At 41.0% G+C, this 23,856-nt stretch overlaps 1 protein-coding gene and 1 long non-coding RNA gene across 6 annotated transcripts; one reads left to right on the top strand and one right to left on the bottom strand.

Annotated features, from left to right (window-relative positions):
• Positions 1–1,204: 1,204 nt before the first annotated feature.
• LOC5567244 (zinc finger protein 26) lies at positions 1,205–23,852 on the top strand. 5 transcript variants are annotated; one of them, XM_021848781.1, is made up of 4 exons: positions 1,205–1,821; positions 11,464–11,587; positions 16,231–17,604; positions 22,394–23,852. In XM_021848781.1, the coding sequence occupies exons 1-4, from the start codon at positions 1,388–1,390 to the stop codon at positions 23,345–23,347; spliced, it is 2,886 nt and encodes a 961-aa protein (XP_021704473.1). In that variant the 5' UTR covers positions 1,205–1,387; the 3' UTR covers positions 23,348–23,852. The 5 variants fall into 5 exon arrangements, with proteins under 5 accessions (XP_021704473.1, XP_021704474.1, XP_021704476.1 ...); XM_021848782.1 differs by lacking the exon at positions 1,205–1,821 and adding an exon at positions 8,713–8,989; XM_021848784.1 differs by lacking the exon at positions 1,205–1,821 and adding an exon at positions 10,476–10,875.
• LOC110677695 lies at positions 14,396–15,720 on the bottom strand. The gene is made up of 3 exons (XR_002501137.1): positions 15,333–15,720; positions 15,205–15,276; positions 14,396–15,145 (listed from the first exon to the last, which is right to left on the bottom strand). It is a non-coding gene; the product is annotated as an uncharacterized LOC110677695 (long non-coding RNA).
• Positions 23,853–23,856: the final 4 nt, after the last annotated feature.

Here is a 23,856-nt window from a genome sequence, read left to right as displayed (position 1 = left end):
TTTTTCGGAGAAGCTGATGCGACGATGATATGCTTTATTCCGCAAAATCCACTTTACTGCCCTAAATCAACTATGGTAAATATGCGCTATACTGAGATGTTAAATAATACAGATATCCAACGACGTCAGCTGATCCGCCATTCTGCAGCCGGGGCAACATTTGAGAGAAAGATCCACTTGAAAGAATAAATAACGATCGAAGCAAAATAAAAATAAAACAGATTAAATAAATATTATAAAAACCAATATGAAATCTAATGTTGTTTGACTCATTTTCCCCCGAATCTTTGAAATAGTATGAACGTAAGGGTACAATTCAGCATAGGGTTAAAATACAATAAAACACCGTACACCAATAATTACACATACAGTATTTGTTTTCAATGATTTTTAATAGTTCAACCATTCCCATCTTATTTGATGAACAGTAGATTTGTCAAGAAATGGATAGTAAATCTACCATTCAGCAAACTGTAAGCCAAAAAATTTGTTCGGGAAAATCGTCGATTTTTTATGGTAACATAACTTAACCGCCTATTCCCCATATTGTATTTTTTCCAATTACCATTTATCAAACTGTCAATACCGTTACTGGTACTGTACATTTATTGTTTTTTTGCATGTTATACGAAATGGGTCTGGTATTGTTGCAAATTGTTGTGGTCATTTAGGAAACAGTACACATATGGTTCATGATTATGCGGGGATATTACTCTGCCCATCATGGTTGAATCATTAACAAACTTTGAATTTTTATCTTATTCAAAAAAAAAATAATTTAATAATTATGAAAGATGCAACTACAAAACATAAATAAATTACTCATATTTGCGTATATTTTGAATAATTTATTTTGCGCTCGAATACTCATATATGGGTACTGGCAGTTTACCTATTTATGGGTGAAGCCTACTTTACCCATAAAATGAGTGATTATGGGTAAACTTTACCCATATTTGGGTAGACTGATTTTAGCGTGTTACAGCTGGGGGGTAGACTGATTTTAGTGGTTACAGCTCATACAAAATTTGTAGAACATCCATACGAAAAGCGTTACGAGGATAAGCCCTTTTGTATTGTAGCACGAGAGTTCAAATTCGCTCAGCACAGCCCTGCACAGTTTCGCCCCACCTTTCTGATAAATAACTTCTGACAGCATTTTTATTATTTACCCGCACACATCAGTGGTGTGCGTTTGTGCTGTCTGTCTGCGGTCCCAGCCTAGCAGCATTCACATTTTTCTACTCCAGAGCGTGTTGTTCAGGTTTTCGCGTCAGCATTTTCCGTCGGAAAAGTCGATCTTTCGGGAGCAAAAAGTGTTGTTTTAGACTAAAATGAGTCTGTGACTGTTCTGTGCATGTAAAAACGCGTAAATCGGAAAATCAAAATGATCGAATGTTGTGTAAATTTGTGTCCATCGAATTCGTTCCGAGGGACAATTTCGTTCTATCGCTTTCCGGTGATCCGCTCGGATGAGAACCGTGAGGCATCGATTGAACGGAGGACTGCATGGATCCGGGCCGTGGGAAAGAAAAATGTCGATTGGGACCTGGCGGTGGTTTGCGACAAGCACTTTGTTTCCGGAAGACCATCTCAGTTGCATGAATCAGATAATGTCGATTGGGTTCCGTCGTTGGAGTTAAATGGCGAAGGGCGAAAGAAAGCAGCAGCGAAGACTGCTGTTAAAGTTACCGCAGTTGCGCCTGCTGCTGGTTTGGGCAGCATTCTGGGTTCCCTGCTGCTGGCTCCGAGTACGGATCCTCCGATTCCAAAGACCAAATCAGCACAGCAGCGGGAATCGCAGGAAAATCTAATTAGAACGTAAGTACTTTTTCTGAACGTACAATGGTCATAGGTAATTCTTTCAGTCAGTTGGGGACTTGTAGGAAAACTTTCGACGGAGCATTTCAAAATTACTTCAAAATTTCTGCTAATGAGAAACATGCTGCATATGCATTAGGGCAAAAGCTCCGGTTTTACCAAGCCTAAGAGAGAACGTCAATAAAAATTATGGGAAGGCGTATTTATACTACGAAGTATTTAGTATTTATTTCATTTAAACTTAACGTAAGCCTGTCGGTTATACCATTTGTCAGGTCAAAGAAACAACACTTGATATTTCAACTTTTAGAAAATAACAATTACCTAGGTTTTAAAAGTAAATATATCAAATGCAAACTTTCAATTGATATTATGTACTAGTGGTCCCGGCAAACTTCGTCTTGCCATCAAGTAGACCAAGGTATCTAAAAAAACCTTGAAGTAGACTGTTGGAAAACGATTTGAATCACCTCATACAAAATTACAGTTCCGTTCATTCTCGTTTTTTCGACATTTCTGGTGAATATCCTTGGATTTTGATACACACAAACACGTCGGAATCCTTGTCGAACGAAGCGGAGAAGGAATCACCCAAATCCGTACACCCATTCGTAAGTTATTTCGTGACATACAAACACCATTCCATTTTTATTTATATAGATAGATAGATAGATGTAAAGTATCGAAACTGAGCTGAAACCATTTTTTTCGCTTTGAAAATATTGTTAATCTATATAGGCCCCCGGATTAATTTTTGCCAGAGATTTAACTTCAGTTCCTTGGCCAATGACATTAATTTCTGATGAGAGTGGCCAAATTGGGTGGGAGTACACTGGTGTGGATATTAAAATTTTAAGGAAAATGCACTGTTTTCTTATGTTTTGAATACATTCAGACGAGCAACTAAATAAAGTTTTTATCATATGAATGTAATGTACTGAACACAAAAGGTTTCATGCTGATTGGCAATGTAAAACGGTGTATAATCCACTACACGCATCGAACTGGACTATCGAAATTCATATATTTTGCCTTATGAAAGGTGGAACAATTATTGCAATGCGAGCGCTTGAAGTACCGTTCCAGCATCACCCCTTATCGCGGCGTCAATAGGCGCGTGGTTTACGCACGGGCCTATCGATCGCAAGGTTCTTGATTTGATTCCAAGTTGCCGCGTAAATGTTTTTTGTTTTCAAATTTAATTTTCAATTATGAATTTCAACACGGTTCCTTGTGGCGAATTTTCATAAGGGGTTCTTATGTATTTCGATAGTCTATTTGCCTGAGTGTATGACTACAACTTGCGTATCATAACCGGTGCTTCTACCCTACAACTAATTATGCTGTGCAGATCGTAAACGATTGTTTTAAATACATGTCGTCGTCGGAGGTGCATTTGCATTTGCAAATGTTGGAAAACATTTAAAATACGATAATGAAATATTTATTTCTAAATTAGATAACAGACACGCATGATGTTGAATGAAAAAAACAGTAATTGAAAATGTACTCATTTCATTATTTTGATATTCGGATGTCGTTTTTAATTTTCACTGCCCCGTCGACAATGAATTATCAATTGGTGAGCTCGTTTCATGCTTCTCTTGTAGAATTATATCATAGGCATAGCACCAAATTCGGTTTTGATTCACTCAATAGTGAAATATGTTTAACACATCTTTATCATGAAAACGGTATGAATGTTGCCATTTTGTACTTATTTAAAATAAAACTTTTGGTTTCACACTCCAAGTGTAGGCGTAATATAGGTCATATTTTACATAATACATATTGAAAGACACATACCTTTTTTTCAGTTTTGGTAATTACCGAAAAACTTTAAATGGATCGACACAAGTAATGTCGATGTTTACTTCATAGACTGCTAGAAGACTATGTTCCATGAATCGATTCACTTACCAACCTATATTCTATTTATAAACTCTTAGAATGGTTCGCCACCAGAATTGTCGACATATTTTGTGTTCAATAGAGTAGAAGAAAACTACGCAAATAGATGACTTTTCAAATTGAGGTTACATGGATCGCATCACTTTACAAGCTGAATCCAGATTGTGTTGCTTCTGAATCCTTCCCGTGACAACCATGAAGATGCAGAGGTATAATCGGTCTTAATGCCACATAAACATTCCTTCTCTTCCCCGATGATCGTAAAGACGTGCCCGGTGCCGTTATCGATTTAGTATTCGAATATTCGAAGCTGATAAAAATATACACGGAAGATGGTACTCCCGAGCTCTACACTGATTTTCTTCAACCCACTATCACAGCCTGACTGTGCACTGACTTTGAGAGGCAACATATTATTTTTTTTTTTGTACAAAACATAATTTTTTAAAAATATCGCACAAAGAATTGCCAAGAATCTTTATAATATGTATATTTCTTGAAGGAAATAATGGCTAACTTCAAAAAATAGACACATATGGCAGAAAAACGAAAAGCTATGTTTATTAAGATGTTATCTGAACGGAGTGTGATTGTAGAATGATCAAGTTTGTGATTTTCTATAAACTGATAATGTGTTGTTGTTAGGAGCCATAACAATTTAGTAACAATGTTTACACAAATATTTGGTGTTCAGGGATGCTATCGAACGGTACTATAATCCGGATTCTTGGAAAAAGCATTCAAACAGCCTTATCTCCGAATAGTGAACGAATTTACATTGTATTCCTCATACAAAATTCTACAAATTTCCACTCGGAACCTGCTCGGTAAAAGTAAAAATACTTTGAAAACGTTTCAAGATTTACAAAATGACTCAAGTCAGATTTTCGACTTTCTATACCTTATCACTACTTTAACCCCTCTGTGATATGGATGACAAAGTGATTTTATCACGAACCAAAATAAAAAAAAATACTTGAGTTAATCTTACATTGGTACAAAAACGTCATAATTAAATAAAACGATGTATCATCTTGTCATCAATTTTTTTAACGCGAGCTAATTGCTTGCAAAATTTGCGATGTCAACGATGAAAAAGTGTTAAAAAAGAATTTATTTTTAAACAGTTTTTGAACAATGGTTTTGATTCTTCTAGATTGATTTTCTCAAAACCGTATGAAAGTTACTTACGTCGATTTTGAAAAAGTAATCGAGATTTGTTTACATTTTCATCATTGACCCTTTAGAAATGTTACGCGAAAATTTTTCTAGTGGTTATTACAAAATTAATCCTAGGCTAATTGCAGGGACTACTTCAGAGATACCTCTACAAATTCCTCGACCAAGATTCATACAAATCATTCCCGTGGTGTTTAAAGGTTTTTTTTTTAAATTTGTATTAGAAACTCCTTGAGCTCTTCAATGCTTCTATTTCCTGTAATTTCTACAAGGATTACCGTGGAAATATTCTCACAAAACTATCTCTGGATCTCTTTCATATATTTTTTCATTATTATTTCCACAGATATCTCCAGTTGTTACCTGGGAATTTCAAATGACCGGGAAAAATATCCGGAAAATGCTAAAATGCACCAGATAAACGTATGAGCAAAACAATCAAATGTTACCAAAGGATATACGACTGCCTGATAATTGGCATTTTACAACATGACTCATTTTTGGTGAGTTGTTAGACAGATAGTTAATAATTTGAGCATGAGCATAGAGAATAGATGACCGGACTATTCGTAGTTACTATTCCGTGATTGACCAGAGCAATCGAAGTTGCACAAAGATTTAACCCGTATAGGCCTGAGTTAAGGCAAAAATACTGAAACCCTCACCGCTCAGTGAATTCTTAACGGATTCAAATGATTTTTTGTCAGTTCACTGGCCCACATATCTAGTTTCTAGAAATGGCCAGAGGAACTCGAAAATATTCCTGTGGCCGGAGTTATTCCGGTGAGTTACTGGGTCAAGTCGGGTAAAAAAGAACTATTTTTTGGGACATGCCAAGTAACCTTTATTTATTTGCAATGGCAATAATTTTAATTTGCATAAATGATTAAGATCTAATATTCAACATTATAAATGAAGTGTTTTGCACTGTTTAAAATATACCGGATGTGGCCATTCGGACGTAATGCCCGGAAGAACCGGCTATAGATTTGTTAGATACTAAACCGTTTCAATCCTCGAAAAGTAGAAATCAAACATAATTTTGCTCTAAAATGCATTTCCAAAAGCTTGGCACAGATGTTCAGATACAAATTGGCCACTTTATCATAAGTTTGAGGCGCCCCGGGACTCGAAAATGATCATTTCTCGAAGACTTATTCAAACAGACTCAAGTCAGAAAAGTTAACAAACTTACTTTATCAATCCTACGTGTTCCGCAGACGAAATTCTACTCGTTCCGCTCTAAACCAACTCGATTTTTCACTTTTAGAACGTTTAATTTCCGGATTTACAAAACGACGAAAGTAAGATTCTCCACTTTCGCAACCTAACCGCTACTTTCGCCGCTCCGTTGTATGGGAGACAAAGTGACTTAACCACGAATCAAAACAAAACACTACTTGAGTCGATTTTACACTGGTACAAAAACGTCGTAAGTAACTGATTGAAACGGCTTATCATTTTGTCATACAATTTTTGTGGGAAATGATAGGAACTACCTAGTGTTATAACGCGAGTTGATTGCATGCTAAATTTAAGCGATGTACACGGTAAAAAAATGTTGAAAAAGGGATTCATTTTAAAACAATTTTGGAAGAAAGGTTGTGATTCTTCTGAATTAACTTTCTCAAAAACCGTATGAAAATTACTTACGTCGATTTGAAAAAGTAATCGAGATTTGTAGGATTAATCAAATGCAAAACTCATAGTTATCCAATTAAATCGTTTCTCAAAAGGTTTACACTGATGCGATTTTCTTAAAATTCCGTCATGTGGTGGCCACATTATAGCCGATTCCGGAAATTATGTGTGACTTGAAATTTGCCTACCTTGAGGGGCACAAACGCACAGTACCCTTGTCATCCGACTTGACCCAGTGATCCACCGGAATAACTCTGACCACAAGAATATTTCCGCGTTCCTCTGTCCACTTCTAGAAACTAGATATGTGTGGCAGTAAACTGACAAAAAATCATTTGAATCCATTAAGAATTCGCTGAGCGGTGAGGGTTTCAGTATTTTTGCCTTAACTCAGGCCTATACGGGTTAATTTGATAATGGCCTACCATTCTCAATGTGCACAAATCAAGAGTTAAAAATTTGAAAATCAATCGCTCTCATTCTTGTTCACGGCGTATCCAACTTTTGATCGAATCCACAGTTGTCATGGGAAGAAAAAATTGGGAGTCACCTTATGTTGGTGATGCGATCCATGATATGTTTACGCCTAACCGGATTCGCGATATTATTCGATAAACGTATTGTACGCCAAAGAAATGTTCAACGCTCGCCTTTCGAGGGCAAGCGATACAATCAAAAGATCAAACACTACTAACGCGATCCGCGACATCAAACCCCCGTGCTGCGCAAGCGATGCGCAACACGATTAATCCTGATCACATCACCCGCACCTGCAGGAGCAAGTGACGCGACCAAGGGATCAAACTACTCTAGAGAGATAGTTAATAATTTCTAATAGTTTCTAGCAAAATCTTTGCTTTCCTGGAGAGTTGTTCGGCTGGTTTACGCACAAGTATTGTTAATTCCTGGCTGAAAATACTTCATTACGAATTCCCGTTAGGCAGATTCATGGAGATACTAACACTGATTATTAACATTTACGTTACCGAGCTCCGGCATTTTGGCATTTTCAAATAGCTGCCATTTCGTCAATTTCCATTCGGTTCTTTTGAAACCACTATCAGTTAACTTTAAAAAGCTTATAGTTATTTATCAATAATAGACAACGCTGAATTCGGAATCATATCGGAGATATTTCGAGTTGAACTGTGGTCACGGTGGTGCTAAATTTTGAAAATGTGATTATTTTTTCGTTTACGGTTCAACACTGATTTTATTTGATGTAAAACGTAAGATAATGATCGATTGTCATTATTTAAACATAATTTGAACTAGTGCACCATACCGGAACACCGTACTCGGTTCCGCCAGGGCCCCTTTGGGGACATTTCCGTTTCATGTCCAAAACATACCGTGCGATTTCTCAATCTTCATGAATTCAAGGAAACTCGGTAATAAATGAAGAATCAGTTTATTATCAACTGATTTGGCTACTCTAATTTCATTCGATAGAACATGTCAATGAACGAAAGATAATTTCGGTTTCAATGCACCTGGGACAGGTTCCGCCATAGCTTCTCTGGTAAAATTTCCGATTTATGTTCTAAAGATGCCGTGATAACTAATGCTATTGGTGTAGTTCTTAATTTTACCATGGATTCAGTAATTTCAACAATAAAATTCGTTTCAGTGTACTTGTCCTATCCTTTTGCACGGTGCTTACGAAATGGATACTACCCATTACAGGTTGACAGTAATCAAAGGCCGTTTGGTTTGCAAACGGCGGCGAATACTGTTACACCTTCGCCTGTGCCTTCCCTATAGGAGTTCAGATTATACTGCTTACCCTAAATGGATTTTTGATTGATCCATACAAAATTGTTCTTGTGAAACACTTCATTCGTCTCACTAAAAGCATGAAAACTAATGCTTGATCAACGCTTTCGCTACGTCTCACTAAAAGCATGAAAACTCCTGGAGGCATTCGATTCATTGTGTGCTTGCTGTCAGTGGTCGGTCGGTGATGGATGTTGTTCGGTTCGAGGCCTGCTGAGCTGAATCAATTCATGGCATGCATGTGTCGTCCGTCGAGAAACCAACACATTCGAATCGCGGTTGTTTGCTTGCTGTTCTGCACTGGTGTTTGGAAGCCTGTAGTGTGTGATACCAACACATGGCCAACTAGAGCTAAATAGAGATCAGAAAAACCTGCAACACAAGAGATGAATCCATTTCCATTCAAAAGTTGTTCGCAGCAGCAGCAGCAAATCATTCACCAGCATAGAGATCATTGAGCGTTTTTTTCGGGGTAAAATTTTTGAATGCTCCTCTGATTGCTGGGAATTATTATTCCTCGTCATTATAAGCATGTAAATAATAGTATCCTGAGAAACAGTGAATATAGTAATTAGTGTAGCTTGCTGGAGTCCTATTGCTTCAAGAAAAAATAATCCAGCATGGTTGTGAAATCAGAAGCAGTTAGAAAAAATCTGGCAAAGTGAGTACCTACTTAAAATCCTTTCGACTGTTTCAATACCCTACTAAGCATGAATCGTTGTCGTTTGAGGCTTTTATCATTAATGTTGTTCATTGTGTAATGTGTTTAGAAAAGATAAAAAGATTTTGTGCCTTTTTGGGAAAGATTTCAGAAAGAAATCACTCAAAGGAGTTTTATCCTCTTTCAAACTTTCAAGTTAAAAAATAAATAAGTTTCGATCGTACAAAAGTCTCTACCATGAGTGATAGGTCAATGTGTGGAACGGAGCGATCGCCGCCGGAGGGTAGCTTCTTCCTTTTTTTTTCTCCACAATAAATTCAATCCCCATCGTGCATAGATTACCTCATTGATGCCAAACACATTCGTCGATGGAGCGATAGCATGGCACCTAGTAGCAGCAGCAATAGAACGTACCTCCCAACCAGCAGAGGCCTGTATTGATATGGTAATGGTATTGGTTCGTGGTATGTTTTGTGAAGGAACTAAGTAATGGATGAGGGCAGGCAGCGCGGGGGGCCGAGGGAACTAGCACGCGGGGTCGATTGAGAGAAGATACAAAACACAAAAGACAACACACAAAGGCGGTCGAAGTTCTACTTCTTCTTGTTGTTGTTGTTGTTGTTGGGTTGGTTATTGCTTCGTTGTTTGCCTGCTCTCCTCTACACACATTGTCGGCAAGAGATCTGCTTCTCGTTCGATATCGGTGCTTGGTAGAAGCGAGGAAGGTATAGGCAGTCAAGCAAACAAGCAGCATGGTCAGCCAGTACAGGGCGAGCTCAATTTTATTGCGAACGATTTTCATCGGCTTCACTGTTTTATTATATTTTATGAGAATTCTCGCTTAATTTATGATCTCGCCCTGAAAGCCATTGGTAACCGAAACATGGAAAAATTGTGCAATGTTGGGCAAAATTGTCACAGAATTCTTAGTAGTACTCCAGCCATGATTATCACCGAATTCGGGACATTATTCTAGAAAAGATTCCCACAAAGCCCTTAGTGAATTTCTAACCGAGTTCTTAGCATGATAAACTATTCTGTATTCTAGTACAGGACTTTTAAATACGATTCCGATGAAATTCTTGGGACGATTTCCTTAGAATCCTGCGCAAAATTCTTGCAAAATCCGAGACACTTATTAATTATTAATTCTTAGATAACCTTGAGCGGCAGTTTCAAATTATGCTAGGAATTCGCTCATTTTACTAGTGGCGTGATCTCTTTTGATTTTAGATCTAAGTTTCGAAAGGTTTCAGTGATAATTGCGATATGTATGTTATTAACTGTTAGGAAATGGAAGATAAAGGATAATCTTCTCTTTATCGTATTGTTGTCAAATATTGTGTTAATCCAACTATAGGCCAAGAATTGGTTATCGATGGCTTTTAGGGTGTTATTATAAACTATGCAAGATTTGTTTACCGTAAAATGCAAAAAAAATAAACGACAAAATTTCTCGTTTCGTAATGCGATTTTTATTAATTAGCCTGATTGCAAAAAGTGGGTACCCTATTCTGGAAGGGATAGTAGCTTATAGGAATCCAATTACAGCTTGATAATTGGGTAGTACTGAAACTCGAGTCATTCCTGTGCTGTCGCCACACACTATCTCCACTATAAGCTTATAGCTGCGTGCACGTACATATACATGGATGGATGGATGAATGTTCCACCAGCTCGTCGTTGTTGTCTTTCGCATCGCAGACCCGGTCGTGCCTCCCCAATCTCCGCCGTTCCCTCTGAATCTCCCATGCCTTCGGTCGGTCAGAAGTCCGCGACTGCCGCCGAGCAGAATGGAACCGTTGCCGTTGGTGTGCGTGCGTGATTGTGTTTGTTTTTCTCCTGCTGTTTAGTGCTGGTGCCCAACTACCTCCTCGTACGATGATGTACGTACGTATATCATCAACGACGAAAGAACGAGTGTTGTGCTGTTGAACGAATGGCTATTTTTTATGAGTTTCCTCATTCGAGCTAGCCAGTACAGCTTGTGGGCAAGAGTAGCGCATCGCAATGGTAATTCAATTCGGCACTGGTGCGACAGAGAGGACAGAACAAAAAACGACCATCTATTGTTCTCCTTGGTTTGAATCGAACGATTGCATGCAGCGTAGCTAGTGGCGAAACGAATCTACGTCAGCCATAGCGACGAGTAGAACCTGTATGTTGTTGGGTATAAAGTATCTACATCCCAGGCTAAAATCGAGCTTGCAGAACAATGGCCATTTTCGTTCGTCGTAGAGCAAGTTTTCAATGACGAGCCAGTGCAGATGGAATGTTCGCGATTGAGGCCTGAATTGTGTTTTATTGTTGTCGCCTCTGACGTCGATGTTGCAAGGCAGGATCAATGATGTTGGTTCATCTTTGTATTCATTTTCTGATGCTTTTAGAAACTGGTTTCTGCAGTTTCATTTCAACAATCGTTTCTGAGCAACCAACCCAACAAAGTCTCATGTCTATTTTATGTTTCTTTACAGCAACTCGAAGAAAATCTGCCGGCTCTGTTTGGGCAAGGATGTTCGGTTGACGAGGCCGTTTGAGAATGCTGGCGGTCCGGATGATGATCTGCTACAAAGGATCTATGAATGCACTACCGTGAAGGTGAGTTTTAAAAGAAGTGATGTATAAATAACGCTTAGTCTCGTTTCAGCAAGAAATAGTATATGAGTACACTCCTGGCCAATAGAACAACGCACAAACTTGGAATCGAAAACGATGAATATGAAGTTTCGAGATTTCGAGCTATTGTAGAGCTTACTACTTGACTGGCAAACATCGTACAAACTACACGTTCGCATTATAAACCAGCATCCAACTGATCAACCAGGAGAGCTCAAACAGCAGCAGCAGAGAACGAGTCGTCGTAGAGCAACAAATTGCACATGCGCGTCCAGTAGAAGTTCAACAGGGCTCTGACGCGAAGACAGCCCAAGGGAAGTATGCGTCGGTGCAGAGAAAGCTATCCAAAGCCCCGTCGAGATCTTCAACCGCCAATTGGATAAAACGAGTAGTCGCAGAGACACCGTAGAAATGTCGTAGTGTGCAGCGTTATTGACGATATTAAGCTCCAACAGCGAACTAGCAGAACAGCTAGAGGCTGAGATTGACGATGTGCATGAGCACAGATCTCCCCCGATGAAGTTGCCTGATGTAGTTTCAGGGGGGATCGATACGCAGAGCGATTATCAATCAATTCGTTGTAGTATAATACCAGGCAGGCGAGTGGCAGTGCGATGTAACTCGGCCCAAGTCCGAGACTGGAAAACAACTAATTTCTGTGATATCACGAATGTGTGATGCTTCCATGCCGAGAAAAGCCCCTCCTAGAGAGAACAGGTCGCCGGTGTACTGGTGGTGTGAATAAATTGCAAATCTTCGAGCAATCTGCCTTCGGGTTAGACGAAGAATGCAACGCACATGCACAGAAACACAGAGAAGAATGCGGTGCAGCATTTAGATAGGCAAAGTTGGCTCTCAAAAATGAAATCAAAAGTCGAGAACGGGAATGCTTTGATAGTCTATGCGAGAGTGGCAATTTGAGTCCATGGGGTGACGCCTACAGAGTGGTAATGGCTAAGACCAAAGGTACCATAGCGTCCCAAGAGAAGTCGCCCAAGTTGCTGTGATCGATAATCGATGCACTCTTCCCGCACCATCCCACAAGCCCATGGCCCCCAGCGTCGTATGCGGCAGATGAAGGAGAAGAAGTGGCGAGAGTGACGAACGAAGAGCTGGCAGAAGTCGCGAAATCATTCGCGTCCAACAAGGCACCGTGACCCGATGGTATCCCGAATGTTGCCTTAAAAGCGGCATTGAATGCGGATCCGGACATATTCAGAACCACGATGCAACGCTGCATTGATCAAGGAATCTTCCCGGATGTATGGAAGCGACAGGAATTGGTGCTACTATCAAAGACGGGGAAACCACCAGGTGACCCGTCGGCGTATTGACCTATCTGTCTACTAGATACGACGGACAAGTTATTGGAGAGGTTGATTCTCAACAGACTAGTATCGTATACGGAGAGTGCGGACGACCTGTCCAACAACCAGTTCGTATTCAGGAAAGGTAAATCTACTCTGGACGCTATCCAGTCGGTCATTCAGACAGCTGAGGTGGCAATCGAGCATAAAAAGAGCGGCATCCGTTACTGAGCGGTTGTCACTCTGGATGTAAAGAATGCGTTCAACAGCGCAAGCTGGGAAGCAATAGCACACGCGCTTCACCGCCTCAAGTTACCGGTGCAGTTATGTAAGCTCCTGGGCCCGATGTTCTGGAGTGCGATGTACAATGACGTACATAGACTGTTCCTTCCGACGGGTGTTACGATTGTTGACTTTTCCGACGACATCACTCTAGTGATCTATGGCGAATCGATGGAGGATGTAGAGTTGACAGCAGCGCACTCTATCTCCATAATTGAGGAATGGATGAGGTGTAGTAAACTAGAACTATCCCATCACAAGACTGAAGTGGTGGTGGTCGGTCAATAATCACAAGTCCTAGCAACGGGCGCTTATCTCGGTAGGTGATTGCACCATAGAGTGCAAGCGATCACTTAGGCATCTAGGGGTTATGATCAATGACAAGCTCAGCTTCGCTAGCTACATTGAACATGCCAGTAAAAAGGCATGTACGGCAATAGCGGCGCTTTCGAGCATACAGCTCTACTGTAATTGCCCGCAAACGCAAGCTCCTACTAGGCGTGGCACTATCTATAATGAGGTATGGAGGACCAATCTGATCAAAAGCGCTTAGAACGATCAGAAACCTAAAGCGGTGGAAAGCACGTATAGGATCATGTGTTTGAAAGTAGCAAGCGCGTGTAAAGAGACAACGCTTAGAGGATGGCAGCAGGAATGAAATAACTCAATTAAAGGTAGATGGACCCATCGGCTAATACCAAATGTGTCAGATTGGTATAAAAGAAACCATGAGGAACTTGACGCAGTTTATGTTAATGATGCTATAGACAGTACCTGCATCTCTTCGGTCACTCATAATCTCCTGCTTGCCCCAATTGTGCTGGTGTGGAGGAAACAGCGGAACATGTCGTGTTCGATTACCCGCATTTCATTGTTGTGAGAAATCGCATGTTTGCTACACACTGAGGACACCGGATATAATCCTGATAATGTATGCGGATGCCGAGTATTGGAATGCAGTAACTACGACTGTCGTTCACATTATGCTAAAATTACAGAGCCTATGGCGCGTCGACCAAGAGTCGGCTGCAGAGGATTAGCCATGTCGAGGCTGATCTCCTGTAACATTCGGGTTTATTCTACGACTGGCGTGAGATGACAATTGTCGTTCTCGTATAGCGAGGTGACAATTCTCGACTCGAGTGAAGTGACTCTCCATTTGATTTACACGGCGAGTCACTTCACTCGAGTCGAGAATTGTCACCTCGCTATACGAAACCGACAATTGTCACTTCACGCCAGTCGTAGTATAAGGTTTTCCTCAAGCCAAAATGAAAGAAAAGAGCCACTAATTCATTTGAGCCACATCATATATTCGTTTTGCCAATTGCACACCCACGCCCCCAGGGCTAAGCTTCTACTCTATCTGTCGAGCAGTCATTGCTGCCTGATGGCACACTACCTTCTTCAGCCCTTGGGCTAGTCTTCTGTGACCACAGTCACCATGTTTTTAGTACTCACGGACCGCCTACGCTCTGCAACTCTCGCTGTAGTTGAGCCACTCGGCCGATCGCTAGGCATTAGCTCCTTCCTCTCAGCCGCGGACAGGTAGTCGCTCCGCCGTTCTTTTCGTGGTGGATTTCCGGCCTCAGACCGGTTGCTTCCTTTCTTCCCGTCGCTTGAGTTTGACTGGATTACCAGCGAATTGAGCTCCAGCGCTCGTCACACCCTGCCGTTCGGTGACGTTCAGCACTCTCTTGGGCTTCGCGGGAACTGTCTCAATCCGGTATTGGAGCGGAGTTCACCGTTCATCCACCAGCTAGGAATTCGTCTGCCTAATGCGAAGAGGGGGAAATAAAAAAAAGGCGCCCTGTATGGGCTCCACATTAGCCTCACTCCATAGGCTTGCACTTTTTTTGGGTAACTCACCCTGTAGTAGAGACGCCTTTCTTTGTTATTCTATCTCAGCTCGTGCTTGTCGGTGCCCTTGCCAACTTCGCCTCTGGATTGTCTATTTATTGCAGGGAGGGTTTAACACTCTTGCTTTCGGCGTCAATTAGAGGTTCTTACCTTTTGTGTAGGTGATTTCACGCCGCTATTCAATCGTAGGCCAGCGTTTCTACTGCCGGAAGCCGGTATCGACTAAGAAAGAAGCTTCATGAGTGTCCGAACATTCGATCTAATCCGTTGGAACTTACCGGCCGTTTTCCTCGCCTATTTGCTTTTGTTGATTTGCGTCCGTGGTCTTGAGGGCTGGCGGTGATTGTGGCTCTTTACAGCCGGAAGGTTGCGCGTGTCCGAATGGCCAACGAAATGGACCGTTCCGTCGTCTGCTTCGTACACAATTCCGCCCTTCACAGGAACTTACAGCGATGCGATTTGCTTTCTCCGATCCTGCTCGCGCACACACTTTTGATTTTTATTCCCCAAGACTGGAGGCACCACAAAATGGCACTGAACGGCTCCGTCGACACTTGCTTTCTGCCGAATGGCTCCTTCCTTTTTTCCTTTGTTGGCTCAAGCGGAAGAAGTTTTGTTGTTTCGTTTTGGTACGACTGCTGAGTACTGTCATTTATTTTGACAAAGGGCGTATGCGAATAAGTGGCTCATAATTAATTTGCTCAAAATTTGAAGACATTCGAAATGAACGTTACAGTAGAATAAACCCAATTGTTTCAGTTGGCTAGGAGAAGCAGTTTTCCTAGGCTACTTCTGTTACATATATTAAATGCTATACACACTGGCCCCTCCCAGATGTAATACCGTAGGGTGGTTCCGGGGAGAAAAGAGTATGAGGCCAAGGGTAATATCTGTGCTTTTTCTACACCATTTGAGCAATCCAGCAAGAATTGATTACCTACAATGCATGGGCAGGTTTTAGTGAGTCGTCGTTGCTTGTAGCAACTGAATTACCCTTCTCAGCTACAGTTCAAACTCAAGCAACGTAGCAAATAATACTGCCATCATAATGTGTATCTTGAACTTAATGTTTCTAGGATTCCTTACAAATACTGCCGTGTTTGGTACAATCCTTAAGTGCTTCTCGTTCCAATAAATAATAATTATTTTTTCTCCTTTCCATTTTCCCCAACACAGGTTATGCTGAAAGATAGCTACCCAGCGGCCATTTGTGCAATATGCGACACTAAGCTGAAGGAGTACAGCCGATTCCGCGATAGGTGCATCGAAAATGATGAACTGCTACGCAGCATTCTCGACGAGCAGGAGAAGGACGTGGAGTGCATTGAAGAAGACGTACAGGTCAGTCCACCGGAACCGGAACCCACTGAAACGGAGGAAATCCCAATCGCGGACATTCGTCCGCTGGAGTTTCATGAGTCGAGCGAGATCAAAGATCTACAGCTACAGTTGTATGGATCCTCAGATGAGAATACCCTCAGCCAGAGCGAATTTGCCGGTTCGGATGCGACGACGGGGGCTCTTACTCCGCTGCCGAAGATCACCAGCGTTACCTCAAGTGCACCAGTTGATCCCGTCGCAAGTACTAGTACTTCTGAACCAGCTGAGACGGAATCCCCGGCAGTAAGTAAATCGCCGGCTCCTGAAACCGCAACCACTCCGATCGTTAAACCCACTATCAGTGTAAAACCGCTATCTATTCTGGCGGCAAATCCCAATACAGCAATACCTGAGCCTACCATTTCCGATCCGGGTGAATCCTCTGCTCCGAAGGAAGCGGATAACACTACTCCCGCTACGGCTAATTTGAACGCAGATGGACGCCTGGAGTGCACGATATGCTCCCGCCCCTTCCGTAATTCCTACACCCTTCGACGTCACATGAATCTACACACGGAGGAAAATTTGTTTACATGTGAGTATTGCAACAAGAAGTTCAACGATCGGTCAAATTGGAAGATCCACCTCCGAGCCCACACAGGAGACAATCTTCTCCGATGCGCAGTTTGTTTTAAAACTTTCATTTCCCCATCGACTCTGAAGTATCACTTGCGAGCTCATCGGAAGCTAAAAGTGTTCGAGTGCAAGTTCTGTGTAGAGACGACCAGTACCTACCAAGCACTGTCGGATCACATTGCGACCAAGCATGCTGATGTACGATTGGAAGACTATGCCAAGCACTCAGAGGAATCGTTTGCGGCCGGCGATTTCTTGAAAATCGAAATGGAAGCTGACGAAACTACGCTGTCGTCAGCGATAGTAGCAGGCATGCACACTGAAAGTGATGAATCTGGGTCTGAAACGGCACCGCGACCTCCTCCGTTGATTGCTGCACCATCCGCGGCCGCAGCGAGTGCTGCTTCCGTTAGTCACAGTAGTAGTATCGACGGAATTAAAATTAAAGAGGAGGTACCTGATTTGGATGACATTGCAATCAAACAAGAACCAGTCGATGAGGAAACTCTTGGTGCCTTAGTTGGAAGTCCTGGCGGCACGCAAGGTCTGACAGTGACGCAGCAGTTGACGGCGTTAATTCCAGCAACCGAAGAGGTAAGACTAGGTTATTACAGGGTGGCCACTTAATCAGGAAAACCAGGAATAGCGAACAATCGGAAAACAACCGAGAATCCGATTTCCAACATAAATTATGTTTCGACATAGAACCTTCAATTATTATATTGACACATATATTGAGTTCCTTAGCCGAGTGGTTAGAGTCCGCGACTTCAAAGCAAAGCCATGCTGAATGTGTCTGGTTTCGATTCCCGGTCGGTCCTGGATTTTTTCGTAATGGAAATTTCCTTGACTTCCCTGGGCATAGAGTAATCGTACCTGCTACACGATATACGAATCAGAGCTGCTCGCTGTCACTATCAATGCTTTAAATTTGCTGATTTCGACTGGCCGACTGCGATACAACTTAGATCATTCTGTATACCATCAACATCATTCTGGTTATTCCATCACCAGTGCACTGATGGTGATAGTTTATGGATATCACTGAAAGGCTAAGTTGAGTATTAAATTAAGCTAATAAAACGGCAACCTATCTGTACGATATTTTTGACAGTGCTGTGAATAGATGACTTCTTTTTGGTGATCACCGAAAAAATAGCGATAGTGATATTGATAATTTTAGGCCATCAGTCATCAGTTGAAATGACTGATATGGGCATTTTTTTAAATTATCGGACAGGTTTGGGCCGGAGGTTCTCCGATTTGCATGAAATTTTCACTAGAGGTAGAGCTCGTGGATACATGACCAAAAGTGAAATTCAAAAAAAATATAGTGGCCTATTTTGCATGTATATAATATCAATCAACTGTATAACACTCAGGGACGCTATCTATTGTTCCATTGATGGCTGCTGTGGAATATTCCACTGCCAGTCAGCGTGCAGCCTCTACAGTTGGCGCCAACCCAACAGCGCGCCAAACTGTATTGAGAAGCGTACGCGCATAATGAATAATTATTGTATGTTTTGTCTGGCCGTTTCGTGCGCCTATATAAGGCGTACCCATTGAATTTGTAAGAATGTAGTTTCTTTCGTTTCTCCACCGAGTAGGAATGCTGCCTCTCAGTGGTAATAAATCTGTTAAAGTGAAGCCGTTCGCTTGATTTGCCGTCCGTAAAAGACACAACGTAGGAAAGACGTCCTGGCCGAAACAACATATTAACAATATATTCATAAGTTTTCAAAGAAGAGATTTGATCCTTCAAACGTTACCATAATGATTGATTGTAACAAGAACTTCCCGTGCGGCTTTCATAGAGGCTGTTAGCTTTAATACTAAATAACGTTGCTGATGAAGGGCACACAAAACACCCAACAGACCAAAGGAGAGTGGTCCGATTGACGAAAAGCTTCTTCTGACTGGAAAGGAAAGAATGGTTTACTGTGTTACACTTGCAATGCGTGTAAATTACTGCCGCCGTTAGCGCACGGTTATGAGGCCCACAATACAGTGATACAGGTCGGACTCGATTATCCGGAGTATCGATTTTTTTTTCACTCCGGATAATCGAATCCTCCGGATAAACGAATCACTAAGAAAAAAATGAAATCTTTGACAGAAGAACTTAAATATTATCTTTTTTCGTTATTTTATTTATATGATGTGGTGGCATAGCCAGAATTTTTTTCTAGGGACAGTGGGGTCTTTGCAAGAAAAAAAAAATTGACCAACGTACACATAAATCTCACTTTTTCAAACCCCCCTTTTCTTAAATACGTTCTAAACTGCAAAACCATTCATATTGTATATTGCAATACCAAATTATCTCACATTTATACATAAAAATTTAAAAACAAGAACCACAAAAAACAAATTCCGGATAATCGAGTCTAAAATTCCGGATAATCGAATCCCGGATAATCGAGTCCCCGGATAATCGAGTCTCCGGATAATCGAGTCCGACCTGTACCTCTATGTGTCGATGTTCCATGACTCGATATCGACTCATGGAACCATACTAAAAACAAAATTTCATGGTTACTATGATGGTCCCTAGAAGCAGCTTTCCAAAGGATTGCTGTTCCATGACTCGATATTTCCATGAGTCGATGGTCCCTTCAATATCGACTCATGGAGGTTTCAGTGTAGAACACATTTTTCTATGGGAAGCGTGCGGATGTTCATCGGTTTTTCAGTTCTGTCGCCTAAACGGTAAAAGATACCACTTTGGCGTCTATGGACGAAAGTTAGAGGGTTAGAGTATGGATTGATGGAACAAAAAAAAATTTTTTTGAAAATTTTTCATGATACAGACGATAGTTTTTTCGCTATTTTTCCGACAATTTTCTCCATGGTGAAAAATTTTCCGAGAAATATTTTTCTTTTTATATTTTTAATTGCTTGAGAATATAAATTGCTGAGAAAATTTCCTTTCGATTTCACTAAAAAACTTTTGTTTTACGATGCATAGTTCAGGAGATATGAATTTTCAAAGTTTGAGGTATATAGATAAATCGTGAAAATTCATCTAGAATTTTCCGGGAAAATAGGCCACTATAATTTTTTTGAATTTCACTTTTAGTCATGTATCCACGAGCTCTACCTCTGGTGAAAATTTCATGCAAATCGGAGAACCTCCGGCCACAATTGTCCGATAATAAAAAAAATCTCCATATTGTGCAACTCTGATACGAATGCGAAAATGGCAACTTTGGCAAGGAAAGCTCTCAGTGAATAACTGTGGAAGTGCTCATAAGAACACTAAGCTGAGAAGCAGGCTCTGTCCCAGTGAGGACGTAAATACCAATAAGGTGAAGAAGATATATTGAGTTGTTCGGTAATCACATTCGCATCGTTTTAAATAAATTACGCATGGTAAAGATGGAATATCTTCGTCTGTCCCTCTGAGTTGTCGACTGTTTCAAAGATTGGATGTTTTGAAAATATTAAGACTTCTACCATAAGAAATATATTTTTCTTCTTCTGGTCTTACGTCCCGCATAGTGGTCTTATGGTCACTTCCATAGGTATTAACCGAGAGCTTTTCTGCAAATTGTTTTTTTTTGAGTTTGCATATCGTGCTGCCGAAAAATATCGTTTTGTCTCAAATTCCGAACAGACTCATATTCCGAACACTTGCTTTTTGTATGGCGATGAGGTTGAAATGATTCGCTGAAATATATCATCAAATTACCAGGAAATGGTGGTCAATTACAATTTAATTTAATCATCGTTCTATCTATTTTATACCTCGGGAGTAGTGATGATTCTCTAGTTCGAGACCAGTAAAACTAGCTCAGATAAATTTATTTGCGAAATTATTCATTTAAATACGATTTATTCGTGCTGTTCGGAATTTGAATCAAGGTGTTCGGAATATGAGACAGAATGAACACAGTGTTCGGCATTTGAATCAAAATGTTGTTCCATACTTTTACTTATAAACAATACTATATAAGTTTAAATAAACATTTTTATCAGTACACTTAACAGCTAACAGCGAAGAAATTAAAATTTTCACAAATGTCAGCTAATATATGCCCATTAGACTGATGCAAATTTTGAAGTTTTTGCTCCCCTATGCTTAAACGATGTCAATTATGATGAAAATGATCCTCCCAAAATTTGAAGTGATTCGGAAGAAATTTGACTGTGCACACGCCATTTGAAGTTTATATGGAGATTACTATGGAAAACGCCAATCTTTTGTGTCCAGCCCTCTATCTCTTCGTCATAATATTTTAAGAAAAAGTGTACACACTCATCTCATGTGAAATCTTCCCAGCTACAACTTTGCTGAAGACCACATTTTGATGGGATGTAAGGATAATTTGTTATTATTGATAACAAAGTCTTTATCATGCTGAGATGATCATTCAATTACTTTCAGAGCAACACTGCTTTTTTGCTGTAGAACATAGTAGCCTGGATTACTTTGATCTATTCTTCACGCCAGGAGCACCACTGTTGCCTGCCGAACAGTTGATGAAGCATGCTACATGCAAACCAACTTTATGATGATGAATAACAATTTATCCTGACGTCGAATCAAAATGTGGTCTTTGGCAAAGTTGTAGCTAGGAAGTTTTCACATGAGATGAGTGTGTTCACTTTTCCATAAAATATTATGACGAAGAGATAGACGGCTGAACACAAAAGATTGGCGTTTTCCATAGTAATCTCCATATAAACTTCAAATGGCGTGTGCACAGTCAAATTTCATCTGAATCACTTTAAACTTTGGGAGGATGCTATTTACCATAATTAAAATCGTTTAAGCATAGGGGAGCTAAAATTTCAAAATTTGCATCACTCTAATGCCCATCAGATGCATTTGAAGTCACTGTTGGCCTTAAGTGTTCGGAATATGAGTCAAAACGGTACTCCATCTCCTGGGAGGTCGAGAAAATTTCCATTACGAAAAGATCATCGGCCGATCCTCAACATAGTCTTGTCGAAGTAAATTATGAAAACATAGGGACAATTCAAATATGACGTCCATCGTTTTTTGAGATTTCTAGAACCCCCCCCCACTCCCCCCTCTGTCAATTTTTTTTTCCAATACGTTCTACACGTACTGTCACACTTTCGTAGACACACCCCCCCCCTCCCCCTTATGATGGACGTCATTTTTGGATGATCCCATATTTGGAAATACTTAATGGTTCCATAATCAATTGGTGCAAAGCTTTTTCTCCTTGGCGGCACATCCTCTGTATCTTAAAGTCTGTGTCGCAGCTTAGTGTTCTGAATCACAAAAGTATGTTGGAGAACCGGGTAAAACCGAGAATTTGATTTTCCAAAATAAGTGGCCACCCTGTTATTAGGTTTTTTTTTCTCATATTGAAGATCTGATCCATTTCCTTCTTTTACAACTAAACAGGAATCCCCTCCGGTAATTCTATTCCGATGTGACTACTGCATGAAGATCTTCAAGTACCTGTACGAGCTGCGAGTGCACATGAAGATTCACAACGGGCCCAAAGCTGGAGTAAAACCGGCGGATGCCGCTCCGCCTCCTGCGAAGAAACCACGTCACCCATCGATCGACGCCGACGTAGCTGAGCTAGCAAATGCACCACTCCCAGAGCACGACTGTCCCAAGTGCGACAAGGCCTTCCGCACCGAAGAACTGCTTAGGGTTCACATTGAAACCCACAAAATGGACCAGGACTTTACAAAAGCTCGAAGCTGCAAGGTTTGCTTCAAAACGTTCAAGTGCGAGCTAAATCTGGTCTCACACATGAAGAAACATCACGAGTATGCTAGTTTTGTTAGCGAACAGCCAGAACAGGAACCGCAGCCTCCGGTTGAGGCCGTTGAGGAAGATAAGCCACAGTCGCCGGACAGCAGTAGCAACGATGCAGGTAATCAATCGCAAGGCGAATCGGTTGACACCGCAACGACGGCCGAAGGCGGAAACTCATCTGCCACAACGGAACGCAAGTGCGAGATTTGCGCCCTCAGCTTCGACTGTTCCTACAAGCTGGAGCAGCACGTAATGACCCACTTCAAGAACAATGAAGCGGTCGCCTTTGTGCCATCGGCCGATCGGCCCTACAAGTGTACCGAGTGCCATAAGCGATTCAAGCGGAAGGACTACCTGCTGATCCACATCCGGACGCATACCGGCGAACGACGGCACAAGTGTGATATGTGCTCGAGCGCATTCGTTCACCCGTCGAATCTAATCACACATCGCAAGTTGCACTCCAACGAACGGCCGTTCAAATGCGATCTCTGTCCGGCGGCATTCAAGCTGTACGCCGGGCTCAAGATCCACCGGAAGCGGTGTGTGCTCAAATATCTACAGGAAAATAGCGTTACGGTTACGTAGGAGGACGAGTGGGAAGGGATCTTGTAGGTTAAGGATAATGTTGTAAGATGAGCGTTTTGATGCGACTAGTACTTCCCCCCAAGATAAGTTCATGATGTTGCATGAGGAATGTGCGCGCTTTTTTACGGAATATTAGTTTGTGTAACCCATAACTATTGCTAACAATCAAATTTGTTTTTCCGTCGGTTTTATTTGATTTCAGTTGCTTCGTTTCATTTTTATGTCTTTGCTATTTTACAGTAATTGACTATTTGGCTTCTTTAAGTTTTTTTGTGCTACAAATTCTATCTTTATGTCAAGTCTGTTTAGGTATTGGACGATTGCAAATTATATCTATAAAATTAATATAATAGATAGAACGATCGGATAAGTGAACAATTTTTGTATATACCTCTGTTACAAACTTTATCGTAAGTTCTAACTTTTTGTAAACAGTTTACTATACAATCCTAAAATGAAACTGTAAAAGCATATATTTTAATTAAAAAGTACAATCTGTCAGTAAGCTT

Source organism: Aedes aegypti, chromosome 3 (genome assembly GCF_002204515.2).
Source record: "Aedes aegypti strain LVP_AGWG chromosome 3, AaegL5.0 Primary Assembly, whole genome shotgun sequence".
In the NCBI taxonomy this organism is placed as follows: Eukaryota; Metazoa; Arthropoda; class Insecta; order Diptera; family Culicidae; genus Aedes; species Aedes aegypti.
The sequence above is the reverse complement of the archived record's forward strand: the minus strand, read 5'-3'. Positions and strand labels throughout refer to the sequence as shown.